Here is a 16,374-nt window from a genome sequence, read left to right as displayed (position 1 = left end):
TCTGAAGATAGTTGCCGATTATATCGACTGATTGCAATGGTATCGGGTGCTTTTACAGTCTACTCTATGATGCATATGAGATGGTAGACCAGCGAGGCCACACGTTGGTATGATAAGTATATGACTACTCACCAAGGTTATCTTCAGTGTGTCATATAAATTAAACTGTACTGATGCAACTGTAGGATTTACAACTGTACCATATAATCCGTTTTCTTGTACACAGTTGTAACATCTCTAGATGAACACGAGAGGGAGGACAAGCTGTATGTCTCGATATAGAGCATGTTTTGGGTGCAGTAATTTGCCATGCCGCTAGTGCGATTCTAGTGCAGAGATCGCGTGACCGTTAATATTTGCCTTTGGTGAATTCTCCCTCTTATGGCGGAGGGAGCAGTCGGCGCAATGGATTGTCACTTCAATTCAAATGCATATTTCGTGTTTTGAAAGCAGTATTTTGAAATAGAAGAGATTTCGTTTTTACTTAAAGCACACTTTGTTTTATTCTTTTTACGTCATGGCGGACCGTAGCGTGGATTTTTCCGGTATACCGAAAGAGGTTCGAGACCATTTGGCGGAGTTGGAATTGGAGCTATCGGAAGGTAAGGAGGGTGATGAGGCTAACGTAGGGGAGTGAATTCAAATTCACACCATGTAGCTTGCTAGCTAACCCACACCGGTATCGATCAAATTAGCACTATGCATTATGTTTATCTTAGTGTACAAGGTGAATAGCAACATTTGAAGCTAATATAGACAGACAATCATATTCAGCCAGTAATGTCTGAATGGCTAGCCAGCTAGCAACCCTTTTCTGTTAGCATTGCATTGACAGGCAGTAGAAAGAGAATGGCTCGGCCGTGGCCGTGGGTTCTCTTGTCTGTGACGGTCTCGTCCTAGTCTAGGTTGAATCATTCAAATCAATAATTTCATAGCTGATCTATATGTAAAGTAATTGATTAATGTGTATTCTCTTACATATCCACGATTGAATATGAAAGCCACACTTGTCAGAATCATCTGCTAAATTTCCTAATCATGTATCTTGTTGGTGTCTAGAACCAGTATGTTGCTGTGTTAACCTGAGACTGACGGTGACATTACCCGTCAGTGGATGTAATTAATTAATGGAATGTAGGGGTTTCAGTCGAGTAATTCTGCATTGCACAACCTGCTTCTCACTGTGTGGGTTTGTGACTGCAGAATGGTAGATGACAGCCATATATGTATATATTCCAGTCCTTTACTTAGGATATGTGTGTGTTAGGTATTTGTTGTGGAATTGTTAAGATTACTTGTTAGATATTGCTGCACTTTCGGGACAATAAGCACAAGCATTTCGCTACACGCAATAATATCTGAAAAACATGTGTATGTGACCGATTTGATTTGACAGTCATTGTGATGAAACGTCAGTACTGATACTCATCACCTATTCATACAGTACATTCACCTGTTGTCTCTAGGATTTCAAATGTTGCTATTAGTCAACGTAGCGTAGGACAGGATGTGATATCATACGGCCCTCTGCATGGCTTGACCTGAGAGAGTAACCTTTTCACACACCAATGACATAGGCTTCTTCATTTGCCTAGGCACACTCAATATGAGCTTGAGCTGTGTGTGTGTTAGTTGTGGCGGGGAAGTGTTTGTTGTGTGTGTGGCCACATGTGGCACAGGCCCCCATCCCTCCAACAGCTGCACTATAACATCATTGTTTGTCCCTGGGATGTGTTAAGTAGGATGGAGCGTTGTTAAGCGTTTAATGAAACAGAAACAGTTGAAGAACGGCGTGATTATGTCTGCCTATTGATTGATTGTTGTATGGTGTGCTGCACAAGTTTTGTGTGTTTTTTTTTAATGGCCATACTCACCAAATCAGAGGAAACATACCTCAAAAGCCTTAAAGAATGCTGCGCACTGTTTTGGGGAAACGTGTCATTCAGTACAAACTGCCACACGCAACGTAACAAACGTTGAACCGAACGCACCCCTGGGGCTGCTGCCTATGTATCTAGACATGGAACACTGGTCACTTTAATAATGTACAAAAACTGTTTTACCCACTTAATATGTATATACTGTATTCTAGTCAAGGCTTATGTACCCACAGTTCAATGTGTTTTCAGTGCATTTTCAACTCTACTGATCGTTTTGCTACAAAAACTGTTTTGTTAAACAGCAAATGTTTCTACTCTGGTCTTGTCATGTGATCTCTAGCCAACGTCTCGCAGATGTGGTGCAGGAAGACCGTGCGGGTAGGCTAGTCTACATAATGAGATTATTATGGATAAGGGTGAGAATAGGTTTATTTGTCAAAAAGCAGTCAAGCATCGATCATCATGTCACCAGAATCAGACCCTCGATATTTATTGGAAAGGAGCATCAAGATCACCATCAACTTTCACCACCCTGTGAAGTTCATCATAACTTATTTAATCTGTAGCCTAATAAACTGCATGGTTTCCCGAGTCGTTGTGGGAGGACCACACACCATGTCATCACGTGACTCCAAGTTTACTTCCATATGATGGTTATTAAATCAATATTTGCTCATTAAAAGCATTTCCACTGCCATTTCTCACAATTAATTTTACTAACACAAAAAGATCCCACCATGTGGAATGAATAAATGACCTGTCTGCATTTATAACATTGTACCCTAACTTACTGTTTCTATCACAGCTGTTGTGATTTAAAAAAATACTGTATGACTTTGGATGGAAATGTGGTTACACAGAACCATATTTTGTCCCCCAACCTGCCTGACCGTGGACATGACAAACACCACCACCACAGAACAGAGCCGCACCGGAGTGGAAATGCTTGTTGGGTTGTTTTAGAGGAGAACAGAGGCAAGCCAAGTGTGCTCTTAAATAACAACACCGTTGTGTGTGTGTGTGTGTGTGTGTGTGTGTTAAGCCCCCAGTGACCAGTGAGGACAATGAGCCTCATTCAGCTGGTCACAGTCATGGTGGCAGTTAGTAAGCCATTCAACTAGACTCTTTGGTTGTGTCCCAAAAATGCCTTTTGGAACCTAGCCTTGGTGTGCTGCAGTGGCATGAGCGGATCTTATAGGAAGGAAGGAAGGGAGGGAGGGGTCAGATATAGTTAGGAAGATTGTGTGTTCAAAGCCCCCCTGGGTTGTGTTTGTTAGTGTTCAGCCAGGAGTGACTAGGCGTGACTGACCTGGCCTAGCTAAGTGTTGTTTCTCCTACTTGATGGTTGAGAAATGTCCCAACTTTATTTCTCATGGTTGACAGAAGCATTAGGCTTGTTGAGGTATTTGCCTTCGTCAGCAAGGGTTCATTGAGTTTACTCAGGAATGATACTAAGGCAGGCCTATGACAGAAGTCAGTTGATATTTGAATCTGGTGTTTGTCAGTTGCTGCTTTCATATTGTTCCATAGTTAACTGTTTTCTGCATTTTTCTCTTTTTAACATCTTCTGAAACTAGAAGCACAGGAGCTCTGCTGCCGTGTGTGTGTGTGTGTGTGTGTGTGTGTGTGTGTGTGTGTGTGTGTGTGTGTGTGTGTGGACAATATGATGAGGTCCTGCCTTACCTACTTACTGACTTCAACTACTGCTGCGGTGGCCAGTCCAGATTATTGCCAGTTGCTTCCAATCTAGGCGGGCTAGTGGATCTAGAGAAACACAGACAAACAGCTTCAGCCTCAGAGGCATTGAAATGGGGACAGTCTGAAAAATAAGGACATCAGCAGCACATTGCTATGCTACGCTATCATCCAGCCATTTCGTAGCAGTCTATACCTATTTGTTTTTCTTTCTACTGCTTGGAGCTGTGCTTGACCGAGCGCTCTCTTGCGCAATGTAGCCTAACCAATGGAATAGTCCCCAAAGTGCAAATTCAAACCTCACCCCAATACCTCAAAGTATAATTAAAATGCTATTTGAACCCAGGTGACATCCGACTAGTTAATCGTCCAACTACAACCATTAGTGACAGCACTGTAGATAAGACATGATGGAGAACAAGAATAAGGAAGGTCCTTAACTTCCACTTCCTTCCCTTGGTCAAGTTGTCTGAACTGATCTGTGTACAACGTGGATGGGATTGAGCCTGCAGTAAAGTACCATGTTATATTTTCCTGCCAGCCAGCCAGAGCCTAGGGGGGTTAGATGAGACAGATGACAGTCTTGTGACTGACAGACTGCTCCTTCCTCTAGTTTTATAACAGCTGATGAGCCTTGTGTTTTGTTCCTGTATCAGACCTGGGTTTAATAAAAGTTGACATCATGGATTGCCTGGTTAAATGGACCAATGGAATAGTCCAAAATCTGTAAACACAGCCCACCTGGGACTCCAGGTAAGCTAGCACAAACACTTGAAATATTTGAAAGGTTTCAAATAGTATTTGAACCCAGGTCTATGTGGTGTGTATATAGAGGTAGGGTTAAAGTCTCTGGCCATAACTGGTAACAAGGACTTAAAAGCTGAGAGATGCATAATGTCCAGCTTGAAGCTCAGCCAAGCATCCCCCTACTCTCTCTAGGGGATTTAGACTCAACTGGGCATGATACTGTGGGCCTTGTTAACTCTTGCACCAGATGTTAGTTGGAACAAGCTCTTTTTGTCTGTGTACTTTTACAGTAGAGCTTTTTGGAACAAGCACTTGTTGTGAGTTCATAGGCTATATAGTAAAGCTTGCACCAATTCAGACCATTATTGAAATGGGCTAGCTAGCCTATATCAAATTGACACGCAGATGTTGTATTCAGGCAAGAGTGCATCTTATGTGACTTTCGTGCCAAGACTCAGGGTTCGATAGTGCGACCATCATGATTTATTCAAACAGTAATGTAAATAAACCACGGCAACAACGGCACAGGAATTGTGTGTGTGTGTCAGGGTTCCACATACAGGGAGGTTTTGGAAACCCTCTGGGCCAGTCAATCATCTCCATCAGTGGCCTGCTTGGGCCAATGAAAATAATATTTTAACAATGTGTTTTTTAATCTTGGTTATATAATTGATGAAAAAAAGATTCCTTAAGCTGATGCCAATTTCAATAAAAGGAACTCAATCGGGGTCTCAACTTACTGTTGACAGTTAGAATAATAGAATACACAAGGTGCAATTTGGTTGTGCATCAGCAGTCACTCAATTAGCCCATGTCAGCAATTTATTTTTGATTGGTAAGTTAGTCTAGCGGCCAACTAGCTACATTTTATAGTAAGTATGGTCAAATTACCGACCTGGGTTAGGACCATTTGATCATCTGTTATGATATTAAAAACATTTGCCTCCACCCTATGGTAAAATGTGTAGCATTGCAGGAAATGTGCTGTAAAACTGCATTTTCTGCTCGCTGCCCCATGACAAAATGTGTAGAATTGCGGAAAACTTGCTTCAAATGGCAACATTATCACTACGCCACATGGCAAAATGTTTAGAATTGCGGAAAACTTGCTTCAAATGGCAACATTATCACTACGCCACATGGCAAAATGTTTAGAATTGCGGAAAACTTGCTTCAAATGGCAACATTATCACTACGCCACATGGCAAAATGTGTAGAATTGCAGGAAATGAACTTTAAAAGGTCATATTTGTCTCTTCGCTGTCACGAGGGCCACTAACAGATTGTTGTTGGGTGGAGGTAAGACCAACAGTGAAAGATGTTCCAAGTTGTACCTACCAGTAAATGCTAATAAAATAATGGGTATGCAAAACATATATTTAAAAAGTTAAAAGTCTAGGTTGAATATTTGCGACGCGCAATTCCGTCATCATGGAATAGCCTGCCTTGAAAATCAGACATTTCCTCTAGGCTATGGTCCTTGAAAAGTCTTGAAGTTCTACCGCTCCAATATAATTATTCTGTGGTTTAATTTCTGATCGTTTTTTGAGAGATGTAGGGGCTGTCGTTTGTTTCCTGTCATTTCAATTGAAGGGTATTGCGTTAGTCGGTTGCTGTAAAACCATGTGTTGTCATCAACTTTGTTTCTCCTTTTTAAAACATGATACAGTGACCACTCAATAACTCATCAACATCTCAAATGGCAAGACTTACCCATGTCTGTATGAACCCTGTGTAGGCTACTTACTCGGCCTGCAAATGAGAGATGATAATCACCTGCTATTGAAATTATGCACATATCAGTCACTTTCCTGTCAGCTCTTGACCCGGGCCAGTATTTTCTTCATTCGGGCCAGTAGCTTTCAGTTAACACTGGCCCGGTGTGCCACTGGCAAATGTACCTGAATGTCGATCCCTTCTATGTGCAGTACGCGTAGGGCCCATGTGTCTACCACTTCGTGTAGCCATTACAGCCTGTTTTTGGGTAGATGGAAAGGCCTGGTAGAATCATAATTATTTGTCTCAATCCAGTGCCCACTTGTTTCAAAAATTACCATCACAAGTGCACTACAGAAACTACTCTAGCCAAACACAAGGTCTTAGATTGTTCCCAGACTGTAAAAACGGTCCCCAAATGTGGTCCAAGCATTGTTGTGGACTTAGAGCATCCAATTGAGTTGTTTTTCCTATACATTTTGAGAGGAAAAGCATTGTTGTGGACTTAGAGCATCCAATTGAGTTGTTTTTCCTATACATTTTGAGAGGAAAACCTGAATCACAATAATAAATAAAAAAATTGGTATCAAGTATATCTTTTTAATTCTGCCTTCTAGAGGATTTTGCAGAAAATAGCACATGGCACTTTGAAATCTGCGATAAATACCATTTTTTTCCCCCCTTTGCTTTTACAAAGTGCTGAGCGATTAGTGTTTTTTGAGGTTGTTTCGGTTTGATTTTTTTAAAAATCGGTTCGGATAATAACATTTAAAAAAAAAATGCATTATGAAATGACATTTCAATGATTTTAGAGCTTTTTAATGGAAATTCCAAAGCCAAAAATAGGGAACATTAGATTTCCAAAACATTGAAGATATTCCATTGTCTCTGTCATGTCCACATTGGGTAGAAACCAATAGAAAGATTATATTTTTATGAAATAATAACATATTTCAGTTTTATTACTTAGTTTTTATTTGACATTATTTAAAAAAAATTCTTTATAGTCATCTCTGTTCAGGCAGTAGCAGCCATCCTGCCATACCATCTAATGTTAATCTATGTGCCCGCATTATGTACTGTGTGTAGCCTGACTAAGTATACTGCAGAGCTGTCTGACAATCATTTGACTAGTTCTTCAAAGTAGATAAGGCACACTTTCACTAACTGTCTGTCCCTTTGGTCGTTATATACATTCCTCTCTCATGCGGTCTGTATGTATTTAACCTAATACAGGCGTAAAAGTGTATCTGTCCAGAGATCTGTATATAATGACGATGTTCCTGTCCCCTCCCCAAAGGTGGGAATGCAGGCGACAGGCTTCGATCCAAAATAAGCCCATAGAAACGGATTCCCTCTTCCTCTCTGATGTCTTCCCCAGATGGGGAAAAAAACGGTGCAATGGACTATAGATTTTCTTATATACGTTATGACTTTACTCGCATAAACTGTGGATGGAAACACGGTCAATGTACACTGAACAAAAATATAAACACAACATGTAAAGTGTTGGTCAGATGTTTCATGAGCTGAAATAAAAGATCCCAGATATTTTCCATATGAACAAAAATATTATTTCTCAAAAATGTTGGGCACAAATTTGTTTACATCCCTGTTAGTGAGCATTTCTCTTTCTTTCTACTGTGAATAGTTCATGATGTTTCCCATCCCATGTTTCTCCTTAGGGTGGGCAAAGGGCTGAATAATTCACATACTCTCAATTTTCTATTTTTTTATTTAACTAGGCAAGTCGGTTAAGAACAAATTCTTATTTACAATGACGGCCTAGGAACTGCCTTGTTCTGGGGCAGATTGTCAAATTTTTTACCTTGTCAGCTTGGGGGTTCGGCTCTCACCACTCGACTCTGTCCCAGGAGGCGCGGCCGTCACCACCCGACTCTGTCCCAGGAGGCGCGGCCGTCACCACTCGACTCTGTCCCAGGAGGCGCGGCCGTCACCCCTCGACTCTGTCCCAGGAGGCGCGGCCGTCACCCCTCGACTCTGTCCCAGGAGGCGCGGCCGTCACCCCTCGACTCTGTCCCAGGAGGCGCGGCCGTCACCCCTCGACTCTGTCCCAGGAGGCGCGGCCGTCACCCCTCGACTCTGTCCCAGGAGGCGCGGTCGGCACCCCTCGTCTCTGTCCCAGGAGGCGCGGCCGTCACCACTCGACTCTGTCCCAGGAGGTGTGTGTGTGTGTCATCCTACCCCACATGTAGTTGTTGAGGTGTATGTGGCAACAACTTGGGTCATGTTGAGTCGACAAGGAATGGGTTCCTCCTGGAAGAGGCACTTGGGTCATGTTGAGTCGACAGGGAATGGGTTCCTCCTGGAAGAGGCACTTGGGTCATGTTGAGTCGACAGGGAATGGGTTCCTCCTGGAAGAGGCACTTGGGTCATGTTGAGTCGACAAGGAATGGGTTCCTCCTGGAAGAGGCACTTGGGTCATGTTGAGTCGACAGGGAATGGGTAGGAGGAGTTAACTCAGGTTGGATAAGTTCAGGTTGTCTCCAGTTGGCAGCGCATATTTTTTTCCTTTCAAATTGATAACGACCCAGCTCTTCTTGGATACAAATCTTGATCGGTAGCTTGCAGATTCACACGCTTCAAAACGTCACTACAGAATATTGCTCTAGCTTCGTTGTTGTAACATGAGACCGGAGACATTCTCTCTTGGCCTAGGTTAAATCAGATTGACAAAGCATGACTTTCCACATGTTTAGAGACTGGGTATATATTCTCACTGTTAAACCATGCATGAAGTTAGCATTCGGCCTAATCACTGCATTTAGGCTCAGCGTCTCCCCTTCAGGGCAAAGCTAGGTCAGTCCCAGCAGAGTGACAGAACCTGTTCTCTGGGACGATCACTGTGGAGCTGTTCACCTTTTACTAAGTGAGTGAGTGGGATGCACCTGTTTCACATGAATGTTTCATAGAGTTATGTCAGGTGTTAAATTGGGGGGGGGGTGACATTGGATTCACTCTGTCTTAAAGGGATACTGGGAGATTCTGTTCTACGTACCTGGAGTCAGATGAATTAGTGGTTACCATGTTTGTATGAAGGATGTTAGTGGTAGTTTTGCGAGCCAATGCTAACTAGCGTTAGCGCAATGACCGGAAGTCTACAGGTACGGTACCTCGGCTTGTTGTGTTGACTTGAGAGTAAACTAAACCCGGGAGTGGGCAGAATACATCAACCCATTCAATATTTTTGTTGTGGGCAAACAAAAAACATTCCAGGCCTCTCTTGAACATCTCAAACTAGTAGTATGTTTTATAATGGACCTATATCGAGTGGTGCGTTGTAATGGACCTATATCGAGTGGTGCGTTGTAATGGACCTATATCGAGTGGTGCGTTGTATTGGACTTATATCGAGTGGTGCGTTGTAATGGACCTATATCGAGTGGTGCGTTGTAATGGACCTATATCGAGTGGTGCGTTGTAATGGACCTATATCGAGTGGTGCGTTGTAATGGACCTATATCGAGTGGTGCGTTGTAATGGACCTATATCGAGTGGTGCGTTGTAATGGACCTATATCGAGTGGTGCGTTGTAATGGACCTATATCGAGTGGTGCGTTGTAATGGACCTATATCGAGTGGTGCGTTGTAATGGACCTATATCGAGTGGTGCGTTGTAATGGACCTATATCGAGTGGTGCGTTGTAATGGACCTATATCGAGTGGTGCGTTGTAATGGACCTATATCGAGTGGTGCGTTGTAATGGACCTATATCGAGTGGTGCGTTGTAATGGACCTATATCGAGTGGTGCGTTGTAATGGACCTATATCGAGTGGTGCGTTGTAATGGACCTATATCGAGTGGTGCGTTGTAATGGACCTATATCGAGTGGTGCGTTGTAATGGACCTATATCGAGTGGTGCGTTGTAATTGATTGACAAACAAGTCGCTCCCAAAAAATTCAGTGACCCTCTGTTGAATTCCAAAATACTTATGTGGCCCTCGAGCCAAAATGTTTTCCCACCCCTGTGCTAAACCAAACTGCCTTGGATTCAGTCAGAGGCCCAGCGGATTCCTGTAGGCATGTGTTGACACCTACCACCACTATAACCACTAGATGCCGATCACTCTCTCACACCCAGATTTTACATGTTGCAAATCTATCATCACTGCAGAGGGGAGAGGCATTGTGTTACTAAAATGCAACTGTCACGTTCTCTGATTTACATGTCTCAGACAGCAGGGAGGGTCAGTGTGACATTGAGGCCCATCAGGTAGTCTGATTTCAGATGTGTCCATGTAAACAGCATTATTATGGAAATCATTATTTTTGCCAAGCATGAAAACGTTTAAATCCAACTATAATATTCATCTGACTCTTCCCAATCGGGGCAGGTAAAATTAGCACCTGCCAAATGCGGGTAGATTTTGGCATTGTTGGGTAAGATGTCTATTTCATCAGCCACGTTGGTGGGTGGTCAGGGCTCCACAGTGCGAGCATTTCACTCACATTTCTGAATACGAGTAGTCACATTTATAGTCAAATAAATGCTGCAGTAGCTGTTCAAATCATTTTCGCCGTTTTGTTTCATAGCTGATAAACTATAGCCAATTCCACCTTGTGCTGAATCACTGCCTGGCCTGGGGCTAATTGGTCTAATTTACTTTAAACGAAAGTCTACTGAAGTGAGACTTGGTCCTTGTGTTTCTTGGCTATTTAATTAGTTTTGTTCACAAGCTTGGTTGTTTTTCTCTGTTTCAGTTTCAACTTTAAAAATTACAAAGCATGCTCATCTGTTTTGGTGGGTTTTGTTGGAGTAATTTTTACAGCATTTTTATTTTATTTTGGCTGGTAAAAAAAACATCAGTGGCTGGTAGATTTTAGAGTGTACCTGTCACTGTGGCTGGTGGACCAAAAAGTACATTTTATGCCACGTTCACAAAAATCACATTATTGTGTGCATGTAGCCTTACTCAATGACTGTATCCCAAATACAATCTATTCTCCTATATAGTGCACTACTTTTGACCAGGGCCCTATGGTGCCGTTTGAAGGTCACCCAATGGCTCTATAAACTACAGCCTTGTTGTCTTTGCCTGGGTTGTGTTCTTTAGGGCATGTACCGCAAACAAAACATTTAAATCTGTGTGCATCAGAAAGCAAAAACTAGACTAGTTTGTAGTCCATCCCTGTTTCAGTCCGTTTTGTTCCATTTGGTGCCTAATGAACATGACCCTGTCAGAATGTGCCAACCGATAATGTTCTGGAATCTATCTGCCCCTCCAGCGTCCTGTTATCCTCGCTCTCTCCCTCCCTCCCTTTCTCATCCTCTCTTTCTTGCCCCTCCCTCTCTTGGTCTCTGTCTCCCAAACAGTGGGCTAGGCTCCCTGGATGTGGTCATTAGTGTGAATTGTTTGAGAGGGTGTGGAGAGAGCACTGAGCATTTTCTCAGCAGTTGGTCACTTTCTAAATATGAAACCAGTGCGTATGTCATGGGTTTTAGCCATGTCTGAATGGATGTTGGACAACTCACTGGACTGTGAGCTTGTTGATATGTGTAAAGGAATCCTGTGGCTGATTTCAACAATGTTTTATCTCTCTCAATCCCTATTGACCTATGGTTTGTTACTGGGTTTGTGTAATTTCATGTGTACTTCATGGGTTGTAGGGCTGATTTTGATAGGTTGTGTAGTGTCTAAACTTTCTCTGCTATGTGTAGCTTATATCCCTAGGGAAAATCTTTAGGAATCTGTTGGTTGTGATTTCAACAATGTTGTTATCTTTCTACTGTAAGCCACTTCCTTCCCTGGGGATACATTTTAGGAATTCACTTGTTGATTTCAACAAAGTAGTAAGTCTTTATGGACTGATGTTCCCTTACAGGGTTTGTGAAAATTCAGTCCTCGGCTCTGATCCTTATCCTTTATTTCGGCTTCAGAGGTGTGTGTGTACCCCCCCCCCCCATAATTCAACTCTCCCGAGAACAAAGGGAATGGAACCACTGAATGGATGTGGTTTGAAAAGTCAGGAAAAGTTCAGTAGGCTGGAGCATTGTACTGTACAACATACATGATTTGTTTTAGCCTTACATTGGTTGGAATAGGAGGGTTCATGTTGTATAGTAGCAACATGTACAGCCTAACTTGTGTAACATTTGAAGTATGCCTAGAGGAAATGTCTGATCATCAGTAGTGACAATTTAGTCCAGTCTTAGTCGTTTCCTGAATACCAGCTGAACTGGTCATGTTATTATCAGCTAGTGTAGCCTTAGTGCTGTTTTAGTGGGTTATGTTATGTAGTAGCCAGTGGTAGTGGGTTGTGTTATGTAGTAGCCAGTGGTAGTCTGTTGTAGTGGGTTGTTATGTAGTAGCCAGTGGTAGTGGGTTGTGTTATGTAGTAGCCAGTGGTAGTCTGTTGTAGTGGGTTGTGTTATGTAGTAGCCAGTGGTAGTCTATTGTAGTGGGTTGTGTTATGTAGTAGCCAGTGGTAGTCTTAGTGCTGTTGTAGTGGGTTGTGTTATGTAGTAGCCAGTGGTAGTCTTAGTGCTGTTTTAGTGGGTTGTGTTATGTAGTAGCCAGTGGTAGTCTGTTGTAGTAGGTTGTGTTATGTAGTAGCCAGTGGTAGTAGTTGTGTTATGTAGTAGCCAGTAGTAGTCTATTGTAGTAGGTTGTGTTATGTAGTAGCCAGTGGTAGTCTTAGTGCTGTTTTAGTGGGTTGTGTTATGTAGTAGCCAGTGGTAGTGGGTTGTGTTATGTAGTAGCCAGTGGTAGTCTGTTGTAGTGGGTTGTGTTATGTAGTAGCCAGTGGGTAGTCTATTGTAGTAGGTTGTGTTATGTAGTAGCCAGTGGTAGTTTTAGTGGGTTGTGTTATGTAGTGGGTTGTGTTATGTAGTAGCCAGTGGTAGTCTATTGTAGTGGGTTGTGTTATGTAGTAGCCAGCGGTAGTCTTAGTGCTGTTGTAGTGGGTTGTGTTATGTAGTAGCCAGTTGTAGTGGGTTGTGTTATGTAGTAGCCAGTGATAGTCTTAGTGCTGTTGTAGTGGGTTGTGTTATGTAGTAGCCAGTGGTAGTCTTAGTGCTGTTTTAGTGGGTTGTGTTATGTTGTAGCCAGTGGTAGTCTGTTGTAGTGGGTTGTGTTATGTAGTAGCCAGTGGTTGTCTATTGTAGTAGCCAGTGGTAGTTATGTAGTAGCCAGTGGTAGTCTATTGTAGTAGGTTGTGTTATGTAGTAGCCAGTGGTAGTCTTAGTGCTGTTTTAGTGGGTTGTGTTATGTTGTAGCCAGTGGTAGTCTGTTGTAGTGGGTTGTGTTATGTAGTAGCCAGTGGTAGTAGGTTGTTATGTAGTAGCCAGTGGTAGTCTGTTGTAGTAGGTTGTGTTATGTAGTAGCCAGTGGTAGTCTTAGTGCTGTTGTAGTGGGTTGTGTTATGTAGTAGCCAGTGGTAGTCTTAGTGCTGTTTTAGTGGGTTGTGTTATGTAGTAGCCAGTGGTAGTCTGTTGTAGTGGGTTGTGTTATGTAGTAGCCAGTGGGTAGTCTATTGTAGTAGGTTGTGTTATGTGGTAGTCTTAGTGCTGTTTTAGTGGGTTGTGTTATGTAGTAGCCAGTGGTAGTCTGTTGTAGTAGGTTGTGTTATGTAGTAGCCAGTGGTAGTCTTAGTGCTGTTTTAGTGGGTTATGTTATGTAGTAGCCAGTGGTAGTCTTAGTGCTGTTTTAGTGGGTTGTGTTATGTAGTGGGTTGTGTTATGTAGTAGCCAGTGGTAGTCTATTGTAGTGGGTTGTGTTATGTAGTAGCCAGCGGTAGTCTTAGTGCTGTTGTAGTGGGTTGTGTTATGTAGTAGCCAGTTGTAGTGGGTTGTGTTATGTAGTAGCCAGTGATAGTCTTAGTGCTGTTGTAGTGGGTTGTGTTATGTAGTAGCCAGTGGTAGTCTATTGTAGTAGCCAGTGGTAGTCTATTGTAGTAGGTTGTGTTATGTAGTAGCCAGTGGTAGTCTTAGTGCTGTTTTAGTGGGTTGTGTTATGTAGTAGCCAGTGGTAGTCTATTGTAGTAGGTTGTGTTATGTAGTAGCCAGTGGTAGTCTTAGTGCTGTTTTAGTGGGTTGTGTTATGTAGCAGCCAGTGGTAGTGGGTTGTGTTATGTAGTAGCCAGTGGTTGTCTATTGTAGTAGGTTGTGTTATGTAGTAGCCAGTGGTAGTCTCTTGTAGTGGGTTGTGTTATGTAGTAGCCAGTGGTAGTCTGTTGTAGTGGGTTGTGTTATGTAGTAGCCAGTGGTAGTCTTAGTGCCGTTTTAGTGGGTTGTGTTATGTAGTAGCCAGTGGTAGTCTGTTGTAGTGGGTTGTGTTATGTAGTAGCCAGTGGTAGTCTATTGTAGTAGGTTGTGTTATGTAGTAGCCAGTGGTAGTCTTAGTGTTGTTGTAGTGGGTTGTATTATGTAGTAGCCAGTTGTAGTGGGTTGTGTTATGTAGTAGCCAGTGGTAGTCTTAGTGCTGTTGTAGTGGGTTGTGTTATGTAGTAGCCAGTGGTAGTCTATTGTAGTAGCCAGTGGTAGTCTATTGTAGTAGGTTGTGTTATGTAGTAGCCAGTGGTAGTCTTAGTGCTGTTGTAGTGGGTTGTGTTATGTAGTAGCCAGTGGTAGTCTATTGTAGTAGCCAGTGGTAGTCTATTGTAGTAGGTTGTGTTATGTAGTAGCCAGTGGTAGTCTTAGTGCTGTTTTAGTGGGTTGTGTTATGTAGTAGCCAGTGGTAGTCTTAGTGCTGTTTTAGTGGGTTGTGTTATGTAGTAGCCAGTGGTAGTGGGTTGTGTTATGTAGTAGCCAGTGGTAGTGGGTTGTGTTATGTAGTAGCCAGTGGTAGTGGGTTGTGTTATGTAGTAGCCAGTGGTAGTCTGTTGTAGTGGGTTGTGTTATGTAGTAGCCAGTGGTAGTCTATTGTAGTGGGTTGTGTTATGTAGTAGCCAGTGGTAGTCTTAGTGTTGTTGTAGTGGGTTGTGTTATGTAGTAGCCAGTTGTAGTGGGTTGTGTTATGTAGTAGCCAGTGGTAGTCTATTGTAGTAGCCAGTGGTAGTCTATTGTAGTAGGTTGTGTTATGTAGTAGCCAGTGGTAGTCTTAGTGTTGTTGTAGTGGGTTGTGTTATGTAGTAGCCAGTTGTAGTGGGTTGTGTTATGTAGTAGCCAGTGGTAGTCTATTGTAGTAGCCAGTGGTAGTAGGTTGTGTTATGTAGTAGCCAGTGGTAGTAGGTTGTGTTATGTAGTAGCCAGTGGTAGTCTTAGTGCTGTTTTAGTGGGTTGTGTTATGTAGTAGCCAGTGGTAGTCTTAGTACTGTTTTAGTGGGTTGTGTTATGTAGTAGCCAGTGGTAGTGGTAGTGGGTTGTGTTAGTGTAGTAGCCAGTGGTAGTCTATTGTAGTGGGTTGTGTTATGTAGTAGCCAGTGGTAGTCTATTGTAGTGGGTTGTGTTATGTAGTAGCCAGCCAGTGGTAGTCTATTGTAGTAGGTTGTGTTATGTAGTAGCCAGTGGTAGTCTTAGTGTTGTTGTAGTGGGTTGTGTTATGTAGTAGCCAGTGGTAGTCTTAGTGTTGTTTTAGTGGGTTGTGTTATGTAGTAGCCAGTGGTAGTGGGTTGTGTTTATGTAGTAGCCAGTGGTAGTCTATTGTAGTGGGTTGTGTTATGTAGTAGCCAGTGGTAGTCTATTGTAGTGGGTTGTGTTATGTAGTAGCCAGTGGTAGTCTATTGTAGTGGGTTGTGTTATGTAGTAGCCAGTGGTAGGTTGTGTTATGTAGTAGCCAGTGGTAGTCTTAGTGTTGTTGTAGTGGGTTGTGTTATGTAGTAGCCAGTGGTAGTCTTAGTGCTGTTTTAGTGGGTTGTGTTATGTAGTAGCCAGTGGTAGTGGGTTGTGTTATGTAGTAGCCAGTGGTAGTCTGTTGTAGTAGGTTGTGTTATGTAGTAGCCAGTGGTAGTCTATTGTAGTGGGTTGTGTTATGTAGTAGCCAGTGGTAGTCTATTGTAGTGGGTTGTGTTATGTAGTAGCCAGTGGTAGTCTATTGTAGTAGGTTGTGTTATGTAGTAGCCAGTGGTAGTCTTAGTGTCGTTGTAGTGGGTTGTGTTATGTAGTAGCCAGTGGTAGTCTTAGTGTTGTTTTAGTGGGTTGTGTTATGTAGTAGCCAGTGGTAGTGGGTTGTGTTATGTAGTAGCCAGTGGTAGTCTATTGTAGTGGGTTGTGTTATGTAGTAGCCAGTGGTAGTCTATTGTAGTGGGTTGTGTTATGTAGTAGCCAGTGGTAGTCTATTGTAGTAGGTTGTGTTATGTAGTAGCCAGTGGTAGTCTTAGTGTTGTTGTAGTGGGTTGTGTTATGTAGTAGCCAGTGGTAGTCTTAGTGTTGTTG

At 42.6% G+C, this 16,374-nt stretch overlaps 1 protein-coding gene across 2 annotated transcripts in view; it reads left to right on the top strand.

Annotated features, from left to right (window-relative positions):
* Window positions 1–348: 348 nt before the first annotated feature.
* LOC112215240 (disco-interacting protein 2 homolog B-A) overlaps window positions 349–16,374 on the top strand; it is a 91,997-nt gene continuing 75,971 nt past the window's right edge. For both annotated transcript variants that reach the window (XM_042299693.1, XM_042299692.1), the window contains exon 1: window positions 349–602. In XM_042299693.1, coding sequence (XP_042155627.1) covers window positions 518–602 — 85 coding nt within the window. In that variant the 5' untranslated portion in view covers window positions 349–517. The remainder of the gene's footprint in view (window positions 603–16,374) is intronic.

This window comes from Oncorhynchus tshawytscha, linkage group LG16 (assembly GCF_018296145.1).
Source record: "Oncorhynchus tshawytscha isolate Ot180627B linkage group LG16, Otsh_v2.0, whole genome shotgun sequence".
NCBI classification, from domain to species: Eukaryota; Metazoa; Chordata; class Actinopteri; order Salmoniformes; family Salmonidae; genus Oncorhynchus; species Oncorhynchus tshawytscha.
This window is presented reverse-complemented; position numbering and strand designations above follow the sequence as displayed.